Source organism: Alligator mississippiensis, chromosome 8, assembly GCF_030867095.1.
Source record: "Alligator mississippiensis isolate rAllMis1 chromosome 8, rAllMis1, whole genome shotgun sequence".
Lineage (NCBI taxonomy): Eukaryota > Metazoa > Chordata > Crocodylia > Alligatoridae > Alligator > Alligator mississippiensis.
The window spans coordinates 75,259,032-75,277,602 of NC_081831.1; the positions used below are offsets into that span (position 1 = coordinate 75,259,032).

The window sequence follows — 18,571 nt, forward strand, 5'->3', positions numbered from 1 at the left end:
TGGCTTCTTAGCAGTTTAGCACGGGGTTGGGCAAAGATCTCATGCTCCTCTTGCGAATGGGGACAGCTAGGGGAATGAGACAAACTCTTTATCTCATCACCTCCTGAGTGGCATCAGCAAAATGTAATCTCACAACACTGAGTTGTTTTAGCTCTCCATAATGACTCCAATGCATCGTTAAAAATTAAAACCGATGAAAACTCTCCCACAAACAGTACTTACCATAACATCCTTATTGTACCCTGGGATGAGAATGAGCTGAATGTGGAATAATTTATAGCTATAAAATGGGTTACATTTTCATAAAAATTTTATTTTACTTTTTTTTAAATAATTCAAATGCACTGGCAGTATAATTAATCCCTCTATGAGAGACACAAATGTACCAGTTCAACCAATATTATTTATACAGAGACATTGTGTTTAAAAACAACAAAAGTACATTTAAAATGTTTGTACATAAAGTATTACTGGGTTGTTTTTTTTTTGTTTTGAGAAGGAACAAAATGTAAACAAAATGCATAATTGTGCAACACATTGGAAACACAAAGCAAAACAGGCAGGATACAATTTTATACATATAAAGCAAAAGAAATCAAACCTTTAACTATACAACATTTCAGTAATTGCTTGACATTTTAACAGTTACCTTGGTCTGTACAAAACATCTTAACTTATACTTAAAACTTTACAAGAATAACATGCTTGTTCAGAACAAAGACACCTTGTGGAATTGCAATGATTATGGATATGATATTTGCATACACACACACAAAAAGGCTACTTCAATAGTAAATAAAAAGTAAGAATGCAAGCTAAAGGGGTAGTTAGTAAACTGCAATCTAATTTCAATGGCTAAAGTTGCACATCAACGTAGAAATTAAATCCGACTTTGGTTGGAAGACCATGAGGTCACCATATTATCTTTATTTCCAGTAACCAGAAGAAAGCATATATAAATTTTCCCGATATTTTGGTTATTTTCCTACACAAAAAACAAAAACAAAACAAAAGCTTTTGCCACGGTTGGAGACGGTAAGTGAGAGACTACACATTTATCTAGACTATTCCAAACACCGCTAGATATAAAACAAGACAACTAAAAAGAGCAAACATCCCTTTAGTTTGCTATTATTACTTTTCCTGGTTATTTTAGTTATTATATTGCGTTTTTCAGGGCCTGGACACACAACAGGCCTACACCAGTGTGATTTACAGCTGTTTTTATACTGTTGTAAAATACACCAGGATCTGGAGTGAACAGACAAACCGTTATCCCAGGACAGCTGCTGCAGTTGGTGATATTACAACATTTCACCACTATTGGTAGAGGAGTAGGTCAGTGGGTATTCAACAAACGGCCACCCCTATATACTGCAAAAATACCATGGAGGTTTATTCCTGGAGTAACTCTGCACCAGGTGTCATGAGCCCGATGCCGAGTGTAACTATGGAGGTTACTGGTATAAACATGTCACGGGTCCGGGCTGTCAGAAATCAAAAAGCAACTTTAAAAGAATGGGAGTGTGATTCTAAAACACAGATCAAAGGAGAACTGAAAATTAAAACAAAAAATAGCCAGATCTCTACACCAGTTTTCACACTGCAATGATACGTCTTAGACCTCTTGAGCATTGACTTAAAAAAAAGAAAGAAAGAAAGAGGACAGTTAAGATTTAGTGGAAGATATGCAATCCAGAGATGTCAAAATACACACAGGAATAAAATATACAATAGCCTATGGAATTGCAGGGACTGTCAGCTTGGATAAAATGTACATATTGTTTCTAAGTGTCCTCACATGACACATATGGCTAAAATTAAACTCCTGATTGCATCCAAGTAACTTATTTAGTGTCCAATTCTGCCATCTGTATGCTGAGCCGTAATTTACTCTGCATGTAGTTAGTCCCACTGATTTCAATGAGACAAACTAGATGAAGACATTCAGGGTGAGAGAGGCAGAACTGGGTCCCAAATACTTATTTTCAATGACTTTTAAAGTACAAAAACCATTTGGCTTAGAAAATACACATCAGCCCTCCGCAATGTCTCTGAGCAAGAGTAGCAGTTTCCATCTTTATACTGAAAGCATTTATGACACATTGGAATTTAGATGCTGTTTTTCTGTGCAAGCTAATGCTGATGCCAGTAAATATTTAAAATGAGAGAAAATTAAATTGCAAAATGCCTTTTAGCTACAAAGGGGACATATGCAACACTAGAAAGCAGGCAAAAATTGCCCTCCAACTCTGTTAGCAGGGAGTTTGGATGCTTCATCCAAAGTGTTCAGCTATTAGTAATGAGCTTGAGTTTATATACTTATAAAGCTGCTTTAGTTCATACAACACAGTCTGAGGATACATGGGACCAGTATTTCAGCACAGACATCAATGGGCAAAACACTGATGAATGCCAGTAGAGGATCTGGTCCCTAGTTTTTAGAACCCTACAATTTTCAATCGCACTACGTGTACAAATCTCAGTTTGGAAGTGCAGAGTGAACATTTACTCTACATCAGGTAAGTGCAGGACAGCAAGAGCTATTTGTTTCTGATGATACTTTTCCAGACCCCACAGTCTAAAGCAGTTTTACAAAGTACTCTAGATTCCATGACTTTGCATAGCATAGTATTCCCTTACCATACCGATTACTGTACATCAATTGTTTAAGTTGCCTGGGCAGAAAAGAAGAGGCATTACAATAAAGCTTTGGGAGTTCATCTGCATAGAGATATATTTGGGACAAAAAAAGTTTGGGTATATGGGTTAGATCCTCAGTCTGTGTATATCGGGTCAACTCTGCTAATGTCAGCAGACCTATACCAAGGAACTTCTTTTTTACCCCTGTCATATATACAGGATGTCTGCTGTTGCCAACTATCTAACTCAATAGAAAAATTTAGGGATAAATGCGTCAGCTCCTTGAAACTCTTACTCCCAGCCATGTACTACTGAAGTCAAAAGTTACTTCACCTGAGCAAAGGCTGAATAAATGGATGGTCTGTTCACAGATCAAGTCATCTCAGAAAGCAGTGTGAATCAAGAGAAACTTCACTGAACTCTGTGGCGCCCAGCCTCACCCAAATGCAAATGGGTGCAATTCCACTGAAATAATTGGTTTCACTCAGTTGGGGATCAGGCCTCATGAGCCAAGACCTGGGCTCAGCGACCCCAGTGTTACTCAACTGAAGACCAGCTCTACATCAGTGTGAAAAGGGCACAGAATCTCTCCCAATTAATTCCACTGAAAACAGCAGAGTTAATGTAGAGTTGCCCTAGGGTTAGAGCAGTGCTTGATTCTGAACATGTATAAGGAACCATTCCCTAAATGTTTGCCCAGTTAAACTCATCTCTCTAACTTATGCTGGGTAAATCAGGAGTAGTGCTATATAACAGAATCCAATCCAATCAAACTGATGCGACTGAGCGGGATCAGGTCCAAGAGAACCGACATATAGTGGGACTCTGCTTACAGGGCAGTAGAACCGAAGTCCCTGACCATTTCACACACGTCCCATCCATCCGGCTCACAGGATTTATACCACTGACATGAGTGGGACTCAGCAAGAGGTAAGCAAACAGGTTTTGTCCCATACAGCATTGCAATGTGGTCATTGAAATTCTAGATACAATGGATTGCATGGAGCTTCTACATCAGGGGCTGGCAAAGTCTGGCCCACAAGCTGGATCCAGCTGGCAGTGGACTCCCATTTCCCGGCACCCCCTGCCCGTGTGGCTGGGGCTGGTTTCCATGGCGACCCCAGCAGGAGCCACGCTGAGATAGCACAGGGCCGGGGTTTCCATGGAAACCGCCCCCAGCAGTGCTGGCAGGCAGCAGTGGCACCAGCCTCTTCCTGATGGAGTGGCCAAAGGGAGGCCTGTGCTGCGGGCAGGAGTGGGGTGAGCTCAGCTGCCGCCTGTATGGGGTGGGCAACGGCACCTCTGGGAGGGGTTACAGCTCCCCCAAGCTCCCCCCCCGGCCCCTCTCTGCTGGCAGGGCATGCGGCAGGGTGGGGAGCTGTTGGGGAGCCGGGCTGGGATCTTGTGGCAGTGACAGCATGATCCAGAGCCAGGGCAGAGCTGTGATCTGCAGCCTGCCTGCTCCAGGCAGGGGCGTGCAGGCAGTGGATCATGGCTCCGCCCTGGCTCTGGAGTGTGCTGTCACCGCTGCAAGGAGTCAGGGTAGAGCCATGACCCGCTGCCTCTGGAGCATGCAGGCTGCAGATCGTGGCTCTGCCCTGGTTCTGGACCACGTCACCGCTGCAAGATCCCCGCCTGACTCTGGAGCAGCTCTGCACCCTGCCAGTGCTGCTGGGGCCATTCTCCATGGGAACCCTGGCCTTGTGCTATCAGTGCAGCTGCTGCTGGGGTCTCCATGAAAACTGGTCCTAGCCACGCGGGCAGGGGCTGCTGGGAAATGGACTCCGGCCACTGGCCAGAGCTGCCATTTTGCCCACCCCTGTTCTACATACAGAACACCTATAGAATTAGGCTTTCAGGGCCAAAATAGCTCCCATCTCCATACCTACAGGAGCTCCCAAGCTGCAAGCCAAAGAGGTGAATAGTTCCATTAGCAGAGGGCAGTGAGGGTGGCTTTGAGCTGGATTCATGCCTGCTACTGCCTACAGAACAAAGTGTAAGGGGTGGGGATGGATGCAGGATCTACTATTGCACAGAGCTTGGGTCCAATATGTTGGAATCTGTGAGGATCATTTTAGCCCTTGGATTCAAATAGTTTTGTGCCTACAGCTCCTCCATAGCCTGCAAGAGGGAGGACTTTTTCATTATATGATACAAATGTAATATGTTCAAAATAACTTTATTATCATGCAATTTTATTTTATTTTTTGCTATCTTTAAAAGCGTCCATCGGACAGACACTGGGCTGTCATGGGTGGAGCATGAATGGCAAATACTTCCTAGGGGGGTTGATGGAGTACTCATACGGAGCCTGCCACCGTCTTGTAACAGTTTTGCCATTCAGTGGGTTACGAACGAACCGTTAGAAATGGAATTACTTTTTGTGGCAGTTCAGTTTGTTTGCACCGGTGCTTGTGACAAGAGGACGCTGCAGATAATATGAACGGGAATCTCTCTCTCTCTCTGGACACACACAAACTCACACATCTACTGCTGAAGAACAAACACATTCATGTCCTGATAAAAACAGCATCACTCCCTCTCTCTTCTCTATGCTAGGAAGTACCACGTACCAACTTTCTGCCCGGCAGCAAACTGACTGTCTCAACACCCACAGGCAAACACCCACTACAATACTGTTTATGGATGAGCTTGTCTTCCATCTCAAAGTAAATATGTAGATTGGGACTCAAGCCCTAATCCACTGAAGAGCCTATTCTTATAACAAAGCCTATCAGCAATTTTAGTTACATTCTCTGAAATGAAGAAAAAAAATGTTACTGGGTACGCACCAAAAATTACAAAAATATTCCTTTCAAAGTACCTGAAAGCAAGTCAGTAGCCCAGAAAGTTTAAATAGAGGACTGTCATAAAATCTGTGAATTGAAAAGTGCCATAGAAATTGATTTTAGCTAATGGTCCACCTTTAGCTTCTCATGTCCTAAAATAGGACACCGATTACTTTGTTTCATAAGAAGGCACCCAAGTTCTTGACCTTAAGTCTTTTTAAAGAAATGCACCAAGGCAGCAGACCTGTCCTATCTTTTGAATGAGGACATCTATAAATAAAACAATCAATATTTCCACATAGAGATTATTAAGTGATTAAAGGTCCCAAGGCCGCGTAACAAGTTGCGAGCCAAATTAAACACAGAGAAACACATCAGGACAAATGTTCCCAAACACTAGCAACACTAAGCAACAAGCTAAACCAGAAACAAAGGTGAAAAAGCCCCAAGGGAGACTGTCTGAGTCAGGAGTACAGGCTCTGCCTCAGAGACTCGTGATTGAGGGAACATGGACCGTACGAGGCATACCACGGGTCTCCCACGCTTTCCTCCCAAGAACATCTAGTGCTGTGACCTTCAGTGGCTACAGCTATATTCTGCTCTCAGAGGGAGCATTCCTCCTGAATCAGTTCATAAGTTTTATTTAGGACCAGTTGAAGCCCTTGACATTTAGTGGTTCATAATGGTCTTCCTCAAGTACATGCTACACTATTATCTTGTACTAATGGATCTCCAAAATGTTCACTTTTAGCCCATTAGCCTTAACCACAAAACTTGGATATTGCTCTAAATTTGTGGAACATAACTTAGCATCAGACTGAGAGGGCAGTGCTGTCGGACCTGGTAGTTTGATCCTGAGCCTCGTGATATTTGGTGTCTGTCTGAAAGCCCAGTCATGGGAATCGGAAGATTTGCATGAGATATTAAAAAAGTAACTTCCATGGTTATGAAGGAAAGCTCAAAGACATGACTTGAGCGCAGCCTCTGGGATAAGAAAACAAATGGCAAATAAAAGAATCCTCAAAAGTAATATTAAATAGAGCTATGGTTTTTTTTTTGAAGGCCAGCTCATGATTTTTTTTTTTTTTAGGGCCTGATTCATGATTTTTGAATGTCTGCAGGTAGCAATTCTGAAAGGGTTAGATAAAAAAATGTCCAATTCTGATTGCTCAGGGATCAAAATGTTTCCCCCCCCAGAATCTCATTCAATTAACTCTGCTTGAAATAATAGTTTAAAGAGGAGAATTATTCCATGAAGATGACACATTGGCATTTGAAATGTGATGAATATAGTGCCTGTAAAAAGTGCAATAATCCTTAATAACTAACCCAAAAGAAGCATCATCCCCAGGGATAAGAAGGTAATTCACTCTCCATTTTTAATTTACTTCTAAGCCGCTTTTGAAACAAGACCGCTAAATAGTAAGTTGGCTTGTGATCCTAGGCTTGACTGCTGGACTTATTATAATCGTGCCATTGATTCAGCATACATTTCAATCTAAGTCATGGGATGCACAATCAGGTGGGCTAAGTCTTTAAGCTGTCTAGGCAAAAGATTTGCAAATATATAGGGTACATTTTGAGATAGGAGTCTATTTACTACTAGCAATAGGGAAATATAATATACTGACTGTAGCTAACTCTTTGACCAGTCTTGTCTCTGAAGATTGTATTTCAAGACGTATCCATCCTTCATAAGTTCATGGTGGTCTAGGGTTTCAGTCTACATTAAACTAACAAGGGAGGATAATGCACCTAATTAGACAGAACAATCAGTCGATCCAACTGGCCAGGCCTCGCAAAGAGAATGGAAAACTCAGGTCACCACCAGACCATCAATACTTCAGTCGAGTTCTCAGAAACAACCAGACTAATCTATTGTAAAAGTGCAGTGTTTTTCTGAAATTCCCCTTCTTTGAAACAGATGAATAGCTCTTGCTATCATGGCTTTTTTTTTCATTAGCAAAAGGGGCCAGAATCAGTGTGATAAATGCTATTGGATTCATGTTTCAGTCATGTTACTGAAACCCTCAAAAAACAGATAAGGGTACATTGACTACTGTAAGAACAGGGACAGTCGGGTCATCCAGAAAGTGGATGTTCTGGAAATGTCTTCACAGACTGCCCTAGCAGAATGATTTATCTAATGATGTATTTCTCATTTTGGCCTCACTGACAAGACCTAGTTGTGGGAAAGAAACTGAGTTACAGAATTTTTAAAAGGTACTTATTAATAGGAGCTAATATACAATGGGTCTAGGCCTGATCATTAAAACTGTTCTTATTGCAAATATGCAAGACCTGCTTTAAAAACTGTAATAGGCTGAACCTTTTAAATGCAAATTTGTTCTATTTATCTGGTCACAACCCAGTGAGTGGAATCCAATAACTCACTAGATTAAAGGATATAAAGGATTATATATCAGAAGGTAATTACAATTAACTAATGTCTGGATGGTATTTAATACACATATTGGGTTATTTCAATGAGATGTGACATAGGATGATATTTACATTGCCATTTCTTTTTGTTTATATGAATGAAATTTACAGCTTGGTAAGGTATGCAGGCATTACATCAAAAATGATAGGAGACCATTTAAAGTCTTGTGAATTATTGATATAAATTCATTTTGTTTTATTTCATGCACCATTGCTTCTCGCAGTGTCGCCACAAGAACAGTGCAGTTTATAAAGAAAAAAAAAAAAAGAGAGTGAGTGAAATGGTCTAATTTATTCACGATTGCTTTAAAATGCTATTGGAATTGTCTCATGATTATGCGTGCACTAAAGGAATTGTCCAAAATATAACAGCATGGGTAAACAGTAAAAGAGCTTAAAAAAGGGGCAATTTGGAGAACTGGTAGACTGAAGTACGTGCATTTACACTGGCTTAAATTTACTGTGCAGTAAGTGGGAACAGGCTGGCATATACATGTGCAGGCGTTAAAGTGCATTAACGCTGTGTGTGGTCTGACTAGGGATTAAAGTTAGTCCCAAGTTAGTCCACGCACATAGTGTTACTGCGCAGTAAGGCATCTACACGTGCATTACTGTGCAGTAACTAATTGGATGTAATTTGATGCAGGTGTAATTTGATCAGATGTAAATTTGATGCATGATGCAGGTATCAAATTTATCCTCAAGTCGGTATAAGTCACCATATTTACTGTGCAGTATAGGCGTGCACATACAGATGCGTGCCCATACTGTGCAGTAATTTCGGTTGCTGCGCAGTAAATGCGCACGTGTAGACATACTCACTGTCTGCTTCTAATGCTCTGAAATCAACCAAGCTGGTGTAAATTAATGCCACACAGCATTAGAAATGCCTCAACAATAGCCAGTTAGGTAAATTTCTAGTGAATCTCATCTAGAGTCTACAATACACATTAATGCGTTTTACATACAATATCAACGTTTATTTAGAGTGTAGCGCTCCTGTTAAAATGTGCTTTTGCTGAGTCACTATGCAAGAGGAGATTGTTTTGCCAAGGAAAGTATGGGATGAACATTTGTTTGAGATCAAACAGTAGAATGGAAAGAAAAGTCACAGATTTAGTACGTGGATGGTGACAGAGACTATGAAATCTAATGCTTGAAATTGCTTAAAAACTGCATTTTGCTGCCTACTTAAGCCAACAATAAAGTTAGAATGAAATATCAAAACCTCCTTGCATAGAGTGGCGTCTTTCTTTAGCGAGGCATTGTTCCAATCTGTTACCTCCTAACACCTTTGGTGATCTTACACTAATTTCTTACCTGTAAGAAGTTTAAAGTTATCTTTTAGAGATCAGGCCTACAGATAGTATGACATTTTAGCAGTGAACTGTGTCAGGTAATGAACTAACCAGTGTACAGCTTGGTTCAAGTTCGGAGGACAATTTTGAGTGAATAGCTATAACTTCTACCAATTTGTATCAGAAGGGGTTTTTTGTATATACCCTAAAATGTTTAAGACGTTTTGTACTATTTCTCAGGAATCCATATCTTCTCAAAGTGCTTTTTTGTTTTCACTTGAAGGCAGTGTGGACTTAAAACAATACTGCAGGGGATGTACCATTCCATAAAGCACATAAGGATGGCAGGATCCAGGAGACGCAAGGCATAGAAAACTGTCGAAAATGATTAGATGGTACAACACATACTGCTCTTCAGTCATAAGTTCCATTTATGATGACTTCTACTTCCAATAGATAGGATATCAAAAAAGGCAATAAAAATGAAGTTACATGAATAAAGTTCCAGAAATGAGTGGAGTTCCACCAGTGATCGTCTGTGCGCTGGTAGAGGTAGAACGATGGGGATGTTATGAGTCGGGCGGCAGTCACTACAACAAGTGCGCCTCAGTGCGGAGCCAGTGAAGTCCTTGTCGAACGTAACGCACCAGGTTGGTCATACTGCTGTGCTGCGTTAACGGTCCCATCACTGAGTCCAGGTCTACAAAGAATTCTGCAACACAGGAAAGGGGAGTCATTGTTTTGGGTAACCGCGCAAAAATATGTTAACCACATCCTGGCTACCAAGCTATTAGTGAGCTCTTTAAAGCGCATAACTCTGAGTGTGCAATTTCAAGAGCAACTCTTAAATTACCACCCTCTACAGACTTAAAAGCCAGAAAAGACTGTTACGGTCACCTAGTCTGACCTCCTGCATAGTATAAAAAAGCTCCTCCAATAATGCCAGGGTAAAGCCCGCTGCTTCTGTTTAAGCATTAATAAATATTTTAGAAAGATGACCAGTCTTGTCTTGGAGACTGCAAATACTAGAGATCCTACTAGGTAAGTTATTCCAGTGGTGAATTATTCTCACTGTTAAATGATATACATCTAGTAACCCATCATGCAAACTCTTCCACAGTCCATATGGACAGACACTGGACTAAGTGGAATAATACAAAAAGACTTGGTTTTAGAACGCCATAGGGCGTGTGTAGACAAAATGAGGGGCATGTGTGTATGACATTTCAAAGTGGGTTAAATGCTTTTGTACTGCTTTAATGGTGATGGTGTTGTCATGCGTTGGCAGCATATTGCGCATTAATTCCAGCCGCTGTAGCACATTTGGTGGCATAATGCGCCTTAAATGACTTTGGGATGCAGCAAACTAAAACACCTCCAAGGAGTTTTAGTTTGCTGCCCTACAGCTGTGGAGCGAAGCACCAGGCTCTGTGCAGCTCAGGGCCTGTGCAGGCCGCCCATGCAGGCAGCCTGGCAGCAACCCGGGAAGACAGGCTCCACTGAAGGAGGAAAAAAAAAAAAGCGGTGAGCCTGATTTCTGCCCTGGCCTGGAGGCTGTCTGCTTGCACAAGTTGTGCGGGGACCTAGTCCTTCCCTCTGTGGCTGCAGTGCCACCTGGGATGGCCCGAGCCGGGTACCTGGGGGTGGGGAGGGAGGGGGCTCTGCTGCCATGAAGGGAAGCATCAGCCCTTCCCCACTGCCCAGGGACTGCTCCGCCTGCTGGGAGCTCATCCTCCCTTCCCTGCCACCAGAGAGGCAGGTAAGACATGGGTGTACACGTTACGGGGGTTTACCTCACCCGAAATTGAAGTAGTGTTTTTAAAAAGCCACCACTTCAATTTAGAGTGAAGTAACCCACCGTTTCGTCTACACATGGCCATAGACAGTCAAATAAGAATATTGTATTTTGGCACGCTAGCAATGTGTTCCCCTTGGATGTTATCACATTACAATATTTAAGCAAAGGAAACTGAAACATGTTGTAAGCAGGCTATTATACATCACCCAGTAAATATAAACTGTGTAATAAATGCAAACGAAAACATTATATTACAAGCTACCAATTTTTGTCTTAAATATTATATAATGCAGTTGTATCTTGGTTTTCTGCTGGGGCATCTCAAATATATTGTGCTCATTGCTGAAATGCAGTCACGTCTGGAGTCAGACTGTAGCACTTACTAACCAGTAACATTATATTGTTTATAAGGCAGGAGGGGAAGAACAGCCGGTGTCACTGAAACCACGGATTGACACTTTCGACAGACAGCATGTACTGACTTAGGCTGGAAGTTCATCAGGATATTGCTACAGGTGTTTGCCAATGCTCTTGTTTTGACTCAGTTCACAAGGCAGAAAATCAAAGATTATCAGAGTCCTAGTTTGATATGTGTACAACCTAAACAGCTAGGAACGAGCAGTGATTACCATGCAGTATTGTCTCCTGGTCACTAGGGGCCACAGTTGAGGCTACAGAAGTTTCTTTTTTGGTGGGGTCACAGCACCCTTCATTGGTTCAGCTCCCCACAATTCCTCCTTCAGCAGCAGCAGAGCAAAGAACTAAGAAAGGAGAAGGTCGAGCCACAGCCACTTCTTAGATCACAGCGCCCAACCAAGGCAGCTCACCCCTCCCAGAGAAATTCAGTTACTGCAAAAGGGCGTGGAAGGACATGGGATCATGAGGAGTTGCGAGTCAACTGGAGGTTGGGTTGCAATGCCAGAACCAGGATCCATGACCAAAAGCTGTCAAGAACCAGTGCACTATATATCTAAATGGCTTTGGTAATTGTGGGCCCCCAGACAAGGAAGGGCAGGGGGAGTGTGGCAGGATGAAGGCACTCAGGAGATGGGAAGAGCACACACCAACTGCTGAAGCTTCCTTAGCCTGACGAAGGGTTTTTGAACCCGAAAGCTTGCTTAATAACTATTCTCCAACCATTTGGGTTGGTCTAATAAAAGATATCAAATTCACCCAAGGAACCTTGTCTGCCCATGTCCTCAGACCAACACGGCTACAACCCAAACCCCTGGAAGGCAAGAGGCAGTTTTCCAAGAAGGATACAGGAGGACTAGACAGCGCAACACTGTGCTGAGAAAGAAGTAACAAATGTCCCACAAAGGCCGTCACTGCTCTGCTCTCCACTCACCCAAAAATGTCAAAGTGGGCTTACTGGCCATCTGTAATTGCATGCAGGAGGCCAAGAAACCTCTTATCCCAAGCAAGGGGCAACAGGCAGCTTCTCTCTGTGACTTTGCAAATCCCTGGATGAAATCCTGACCCTATCAAAGTCAAAAGGAATCCTTGCATGGACTTCAGTGGGTCTGGATTTCCCCCCAGTCTTTTCTGGCCTCTATTGTCTGTCTTATCGGTGAAGACCATCAGCTCTTCAAGCTTCTCTCAGTATGGGATTCTTGCCTAAGAGAATGAGATTGTGATCTCAGTAGGGAGCCTCTAGTCAGACAATGAGTATGTAATAATCACAATAAGATGTGGTCAAGACCTTGCGTTCTCATCTCATCTAACACAGCTACCGTCTCAGCTTCGGGCCACTTAACATTGTGCTGGGGCAATGGTTCTGCTGGCTGCAGAGTCACCTCCAGTGCTTCCTGCAGCATCTGAATGCTGCTTCGAGGTCTTCTATCCAAGTACTGACCCAGGCTGACCTTGGTCAGTTTGTGAGATATGACTGTGTCACAGCATAAAGTGATATGGCTTAAGGCAAACATGAGAAAAGCTGAGGGATAGCACCAGTCATGTCAAGAAACAGCCACCAGCAGGTTCTTTAATCTTCCTTCCTATGTTTTTTTCCTCTCCCATGTGAAATCAATAGAATTAGGAGTGAAATAACCCAGCCTTGCTGGTGCTCCAGTGATTTAATTCTATGTTCCAATAAATAATAATAATTGCTTCAAACGTCAGAAACTTTACTTAAAGCCTAATTGCAGTTTCCCAGTCCGAAAACATTTATCTAGGATGCCACAAACACCGAAACAACTAATTAAACCTGTTTCTGAGAGAACATTAGACTGAAATTTACTGTACCAAGCAGCCCTAAATAGATATGATGAGCTTCCACCATCTGGGGAAAAATACTGCAAAGGATTTAAAAGGGCATATACTTAAGATTAAAAACATCTGATTCCAGAACTGTCAGCTGAGAGTTTGACAGCGCAGCTGGCAACCTGCCCTGTGAAGGACCCACCAGAAACAGGATGAGAGCTGGGGCAGGGACTAAGTAATGCAGCTTGACAGAAAGTGTCCCTAGCGTTTGCTATGGGTGTCCTCCTTTTTCTGTTTTTAAACAGGAAGAGCCCAACATGGCCTAACTCCCTCCTGATGCTGAGAATTCAATCAGGGACTCATCCAGCCGGGGCTCTGGAGCAGTGCCCTCAAGTGCAGATCCAGAAGCAGATCTAGATCAAGAGTTGCCTCTTGATCTAGAAGCAGTGCAGCCATATCTGTTTAGGCATGCTAATTGGCTCCAGTGAGTGACAGGGTAATTAGTCCCAGCACATGGATGTTGCTTCCAGTTTAATGCGGTGCATTATCTTTTTCTGCTACCCAGTACATTTTTTTCAAGATACCATTTAATGGTGTTCAAGTGCTTGCTTTAAAGCTAATATTGAATTAGAAAATATGTGCCTTGGACCAGAATTGAAAGGACACACTACTACAGAGCGCAGGAAAACCTGAGCTCTCTCTCGAATGGTTTCCAACACTGAAGTAAAAACAGCACTACAAGCCACTGCAAGAAGGCTGCAAACTGTGAAAAAGGGGTAAAATGCAGGAATGGGGCTTGCATTAAATCTCTTGCTCACATGAATCACCTATATGCATGCAACAAGCCCCACCAATGTCCATGTGTCTCCTTATATAAATGTGGATTACACATATCGTGCTTTGTAGATCTGGGCTCATTTGAATGTAGACTAAAGGAAGAACAAAGAGTGCGGGGCAAAGAAATGCAGAATGAGATTCAGCAGCTTTTTTCTCTAACTGGCTCCGGGACTGATAACAGCACTTGCTGGGTACATATTCTGTCTTTTGGCTGGATGCCTGAGCTATTTTGATTCAATATCAAGCAGAACATTTAACAACTCCACAACACACAGAGCTAATTACAAGATTATCGCCATCTCATTCTCCTATCAGAGCACCCTTCTGCATTACCACTGCAAAATTCTGCAGTACATTTGAAAAGGAATACTTTAATGCAGTGTGACAATGGATGTGATTATGGGGAAAAAAGAAAACCTATAACACTGTGGTTAATTTATCCAATGTGTAATAAGACTAGAGATAGTTGGGAGGCGTTTGATGTGCCATTTACAATTGCTGTCCCTGATTCAGGAACAAGCCCTCGCTAGCTAGCATTCAAATATGAAACACTCCAAAGACTTGATTTCAGTCTCTCAAAAACCAGAGGAAATTTGCTATTGATTTGAATGGGAATAGGATCAATTTGCACATGCAGCTTTATGGGATCTCATGATCCAAGACAAAGAACAGATCCCGAACACAACCCTGTTTAACTGAAAACAAAGGGAGCTTTGCCAATAATTTGGTAGGGGCAAGACTGAAGTTGACAGATAGCATCATCATGGAGACGGTCAATGGCTTGCAAGCAGTGAGCCAAATCTGACCTTTAATCACATCCGTTCACCTCCGTTACAGTCAATATAGACCAGCCAAGAACTGCTTGCCAACATTTCTCTGAGTCAGCCATGGCAAAAACTTATGCTATGTTGTTATGAATAAATAAACTGAATCACAGGCCGATTGCTGGCAAGCTAAGGTCGCTATTTTTCCATGCCTATGTTATAATCGGTCTCACTGCATAATCGTAACATCTCACAACATTCACCTATTACCTTAGCAAGCATTTTAATAGCCTTAAGCGGGATGACAACTGGAGTTGGAAAATAACTTCCGTACTCCACGAGAGGCTGAAACCGGGAATAAATGTGCAGACGCAAAGGCAGTCATCACTTGGGGCTCATCTTTGTTAAATTAGTTGCCAGCTGCTCTCCTAACCCACTGTTCAGTGTGCGCTACATGCCCTCCCTCTGTGCTTGCTAAAAAAGAAGAGATGAGTTTTCTACACTTGCCAGCAGGTGGATTTGGAGTCTGATGGTTCATGCCGGAGAGGTTATACTCTTAGCTCAGGTGGTCCTGGGTTCAGTTCCCCCATGAAAACTAAACACGCGCACACACAAGTCATTTATCAAACTCCTGAAAAGCAGAAAGTGAACAAGGCACCTTTGTTCTCTTTAGTCAGCTTGTCGGCCATGTCCCAGTGCTCGTAACTCCGCAATACGTTGTTGGTGATGTTGACGTGGCTGGCAGCCATATGGTGGATGCGCTGGGGGATGGTGATGGTTCCTGCTGAGGACGACCCAGCGGGGCCTGTGCTGCTCCCACCAGAACTGGCTGGGGATGGGCTGAGAGACATGGGAGATGGAGTTTCTGTGCTCCTGTAAGAACGAAAGGCAAATTACTCCCGCTCCCATATAATTTCATCTCTCTCCTGAACACACTTAAAATCAAATCTGCACCCAGTCCAGAGAAGACGTGCCGTTACGAGCTCCTGTTTTACAAGAGAGGAGAGGTTATAAACTGCGGCTGATTGAAAATAAAAAGGGATTTAATTCTCCGTACAAATGAACCTGTTATTTAAAAATATATATATATCTTTATCATAAAAATATAGCAACCTTTCAGAGAAAGAAGTATCTCATAGCTGTAACGATTTTTCTACCTGCTGCCAGAAGCTGCTATGGTAGTTAGAAAACACTCAATGTGCAATATTGGCTTATTATCAAAGCATTTTGTGGAAACCACAATGACAGTTTGCTACAAATACAGTCACCACAATAAGCAAAGTGCAATTCTTAAGAGCACCCTGCAGAGCAGTATTAGGAGCTCGGGGTACTGTAGGATTATGAATATCTCTATAGGATTCTTTAAGACTTGCTATGGAGATTTGTTTCTAATTGCCAACAGTTCATCTGCACACTGCTTTATAAAGAGCAGTGTTTTAAGTTAGCTACTTAGTGCAGCACTAATGTTCTAATATAGATTTTCTTTTAATTCTAACACCGGCAATTAGGAATCACCTGCAGCTACAGGCAGCAAGGAGGTCACCCACTGCAATCTCACATGTTTAGAGCCACGTGGCGCTGAATGCTCCCTCGCAGCTATTCTCTTTGAAAACTGGTTTCTATGAACAAGATTAAGGGGTCCAAAACTCTCCCCTCTCGCCCCCATTTGGAACCACTTCCCTAAGCAAATGCACGGCATGGCCGCACAATGCACTTCAAAGCCAGGGCTAAATTGCTTCTGGCACCCAGAATGGAGGAAAGGTGCCAGACCCTGTGCTGGGAGAGGGGTTCACATCCTGTTCCCCCCCAGGCAGGCAGCTATTGTTGCTCCAGCTGTGGGGAGTGCTATAGAGATCGCTCTGCTCATGTTCGGCCTCATTAGAGGCCAGATCCAACACTCGGGGAACTCAATGGAAAGACTCATACTGGCTTTAACAGATGCTGGATCAGTCCTCTAAAGGCAAAGCAGGGAAAGAGAGAGAGACAGACTTCACCCACCACTTGTGTGTGGGGACAGGGACACGAGGCAAACACATTACATCTCCTGTACCGGCTAGCTGCTATGCAGGTCTGGAGCCAGAGGGCCGTTTTGCCCCACAAGCGTGGGGTGAAGAGTTGAACAGCAGCACTCATTATACTGCATTTTCTAAATGGAATGAAAATAGCCCAGCGTCCTTCTCCAGCTGCATTATCAGCAACGGGGTCCCCTATATCCGCCCCATGGAAACAGTGTTCCCCATCACTTCGGCAGTTAGTAGCTGTTCACCCGGCCGATATGTTCTATCAAAGTGTATCCTGCAGCAGGAATGTTTTATTTGTGAGTCTCCAAACATACTGGTGATTTGACACCACCGCAGTGTTTTTTTAACATACAGAAGATCTGAACTCTACTTGATTAGGTCTGGGAGCAGTTAACAATCTTGTAGTATCCGAGGGGACCGAGAGTGTTTTGCTAGAGCCACTTACAAGCTGACGCACTTCTGCCAAATAAAGTGTGCTGTTCATTGGATTTACCCTGTTGTGCAGGGAAAGGCGCACTGCCATTATTACGGTGGTGAGTCTATTAAATCTCTCTATCTTGCGCTTATTGCAGCTAGAGGTGGGAAAAAATTTCTGTAATGAAACCAGGCGAAATTTGTTTCATTGCCAGCTTGGAATTCAGGCCAACTTTGCAGAGGTTGACAATGCTGTCAGCCAACGTGGCCTGAATTTCCAGTAGGCCAGGTGGAGGTTTTCATGGCTTTGGATTCGACACTTCAGGTGACAAAGGAGTTTTAATGCTGATCATAACAGCTCTGGCGGGCTCCCAATTCATTTGAACTCAGCGTAAGAGAAAGACCTGCCTAGCTCCTGCCTAGGATCGGAGCCCCCAGGGAGCAGCACAGAAGCATGTGAACACACAGTGATACCTGCCTGCCTCTTCTTAATTGCTATTGCGTGCGGTAAGCTTCTGTCTTGGAATAAAAGGAAGAAAGAGGCTCTTATGCAGCAGATGCACTTTTGCCTACATATCTCCGGAGCTAGCTTCAGTATCAAATTAGAAGTGACAGCTACCCGAGAGCTGGACATCAGGTCAAGGCATCTTGCTGTGGCTCAACGGGCCCATGGTTCAAGCCCTGTTCGGGACTCGCACTGATAACGTCCCCCAGTCAGCTCAGCTGCATGCGGGAACCTGTTGTTATGGCTGGGAGGCCAAAAGCTGGAAGCGGTGCTGGCTCCATCACTCCCTTGCGTGCTTCTAAACCGGTGGCCTTAACCCTGTCAGCCTGATTTGCTGTTCGGCCTGGGCATATCTTTGACTTTTGATTTTGGCAGCATCCAATACTTGGGGGCTTTTCAAGTATTTCAGGACGGTCCCAGCTCTGAGAAACTCACACTCGAAGGACAGCATGGACAGCTTTCCTTTCTGAAGTCTTGGAAACGCTGGGAATGTTCCCTTTCATCTGCTAACCCTAGCTGTGTTTAATAAGCTCCCACTTGGACTGGTCTGAGCCAGCATACAGGTACACATCAAAGACCCTGTGGTAGCACCTCATCTAGGAGTGTTATGTAAAAATGAGTCCCTCTTACACAGACAAGCACAACATGTTCATTTTTATTTGGCATTTACTTAGGGCCTGATTCAAAGCCTGCTGAAGGCTACATTTCTTTCCCCTTGACTTGAGTGATTGTGGGTTTGGGTCTTTGGACCTTTCTGCTCACGAATCACCTGAAACAGAATGGACTGATGGGCATGATTTGGATTTGGCTGGATGTTAAGTAAAAATGGGGAAGGAGGTGAAGGAAGAAGCACTGTCT

General features: G+C 43.2%; 1 protein-coding gene across 4 annotated transcripts in view; it reads right to left on the reverse strand.

Moving 5' to 3' along the window:
- Nucleotides 1-292: 292 nt before the first annotated feature.
- Nucleotides 293-18,571, reverse strand: part of AFF2 (ALF transcription elongation factor 2) — a 530,167-nt gene continuing 511,888 nt past the window's right edge. For all 4 annotated transcript variants that reach the window (XM_059732873.1, XM_019492849.2, XM_019492848.2 and 1 more), the window contains 2 exons: nucleotides 15,432-15,646; nucleotides 293-9,884 (listed from right to left, as the gene is read on the reverse strand). In XM_059732873.1, coding sequence (XP_059588856.1) covers nucleotides 9,763-9,884; nucleotides 15,432-15,646 — 337 coding nt within the window. In that variant the 3' untranslated portion in view covers nucleotides 293-9,762. The remainder of the gene's footprint in view (nucleotides 9,885-15,431; nucleotides 15,647-18,571) is intronic.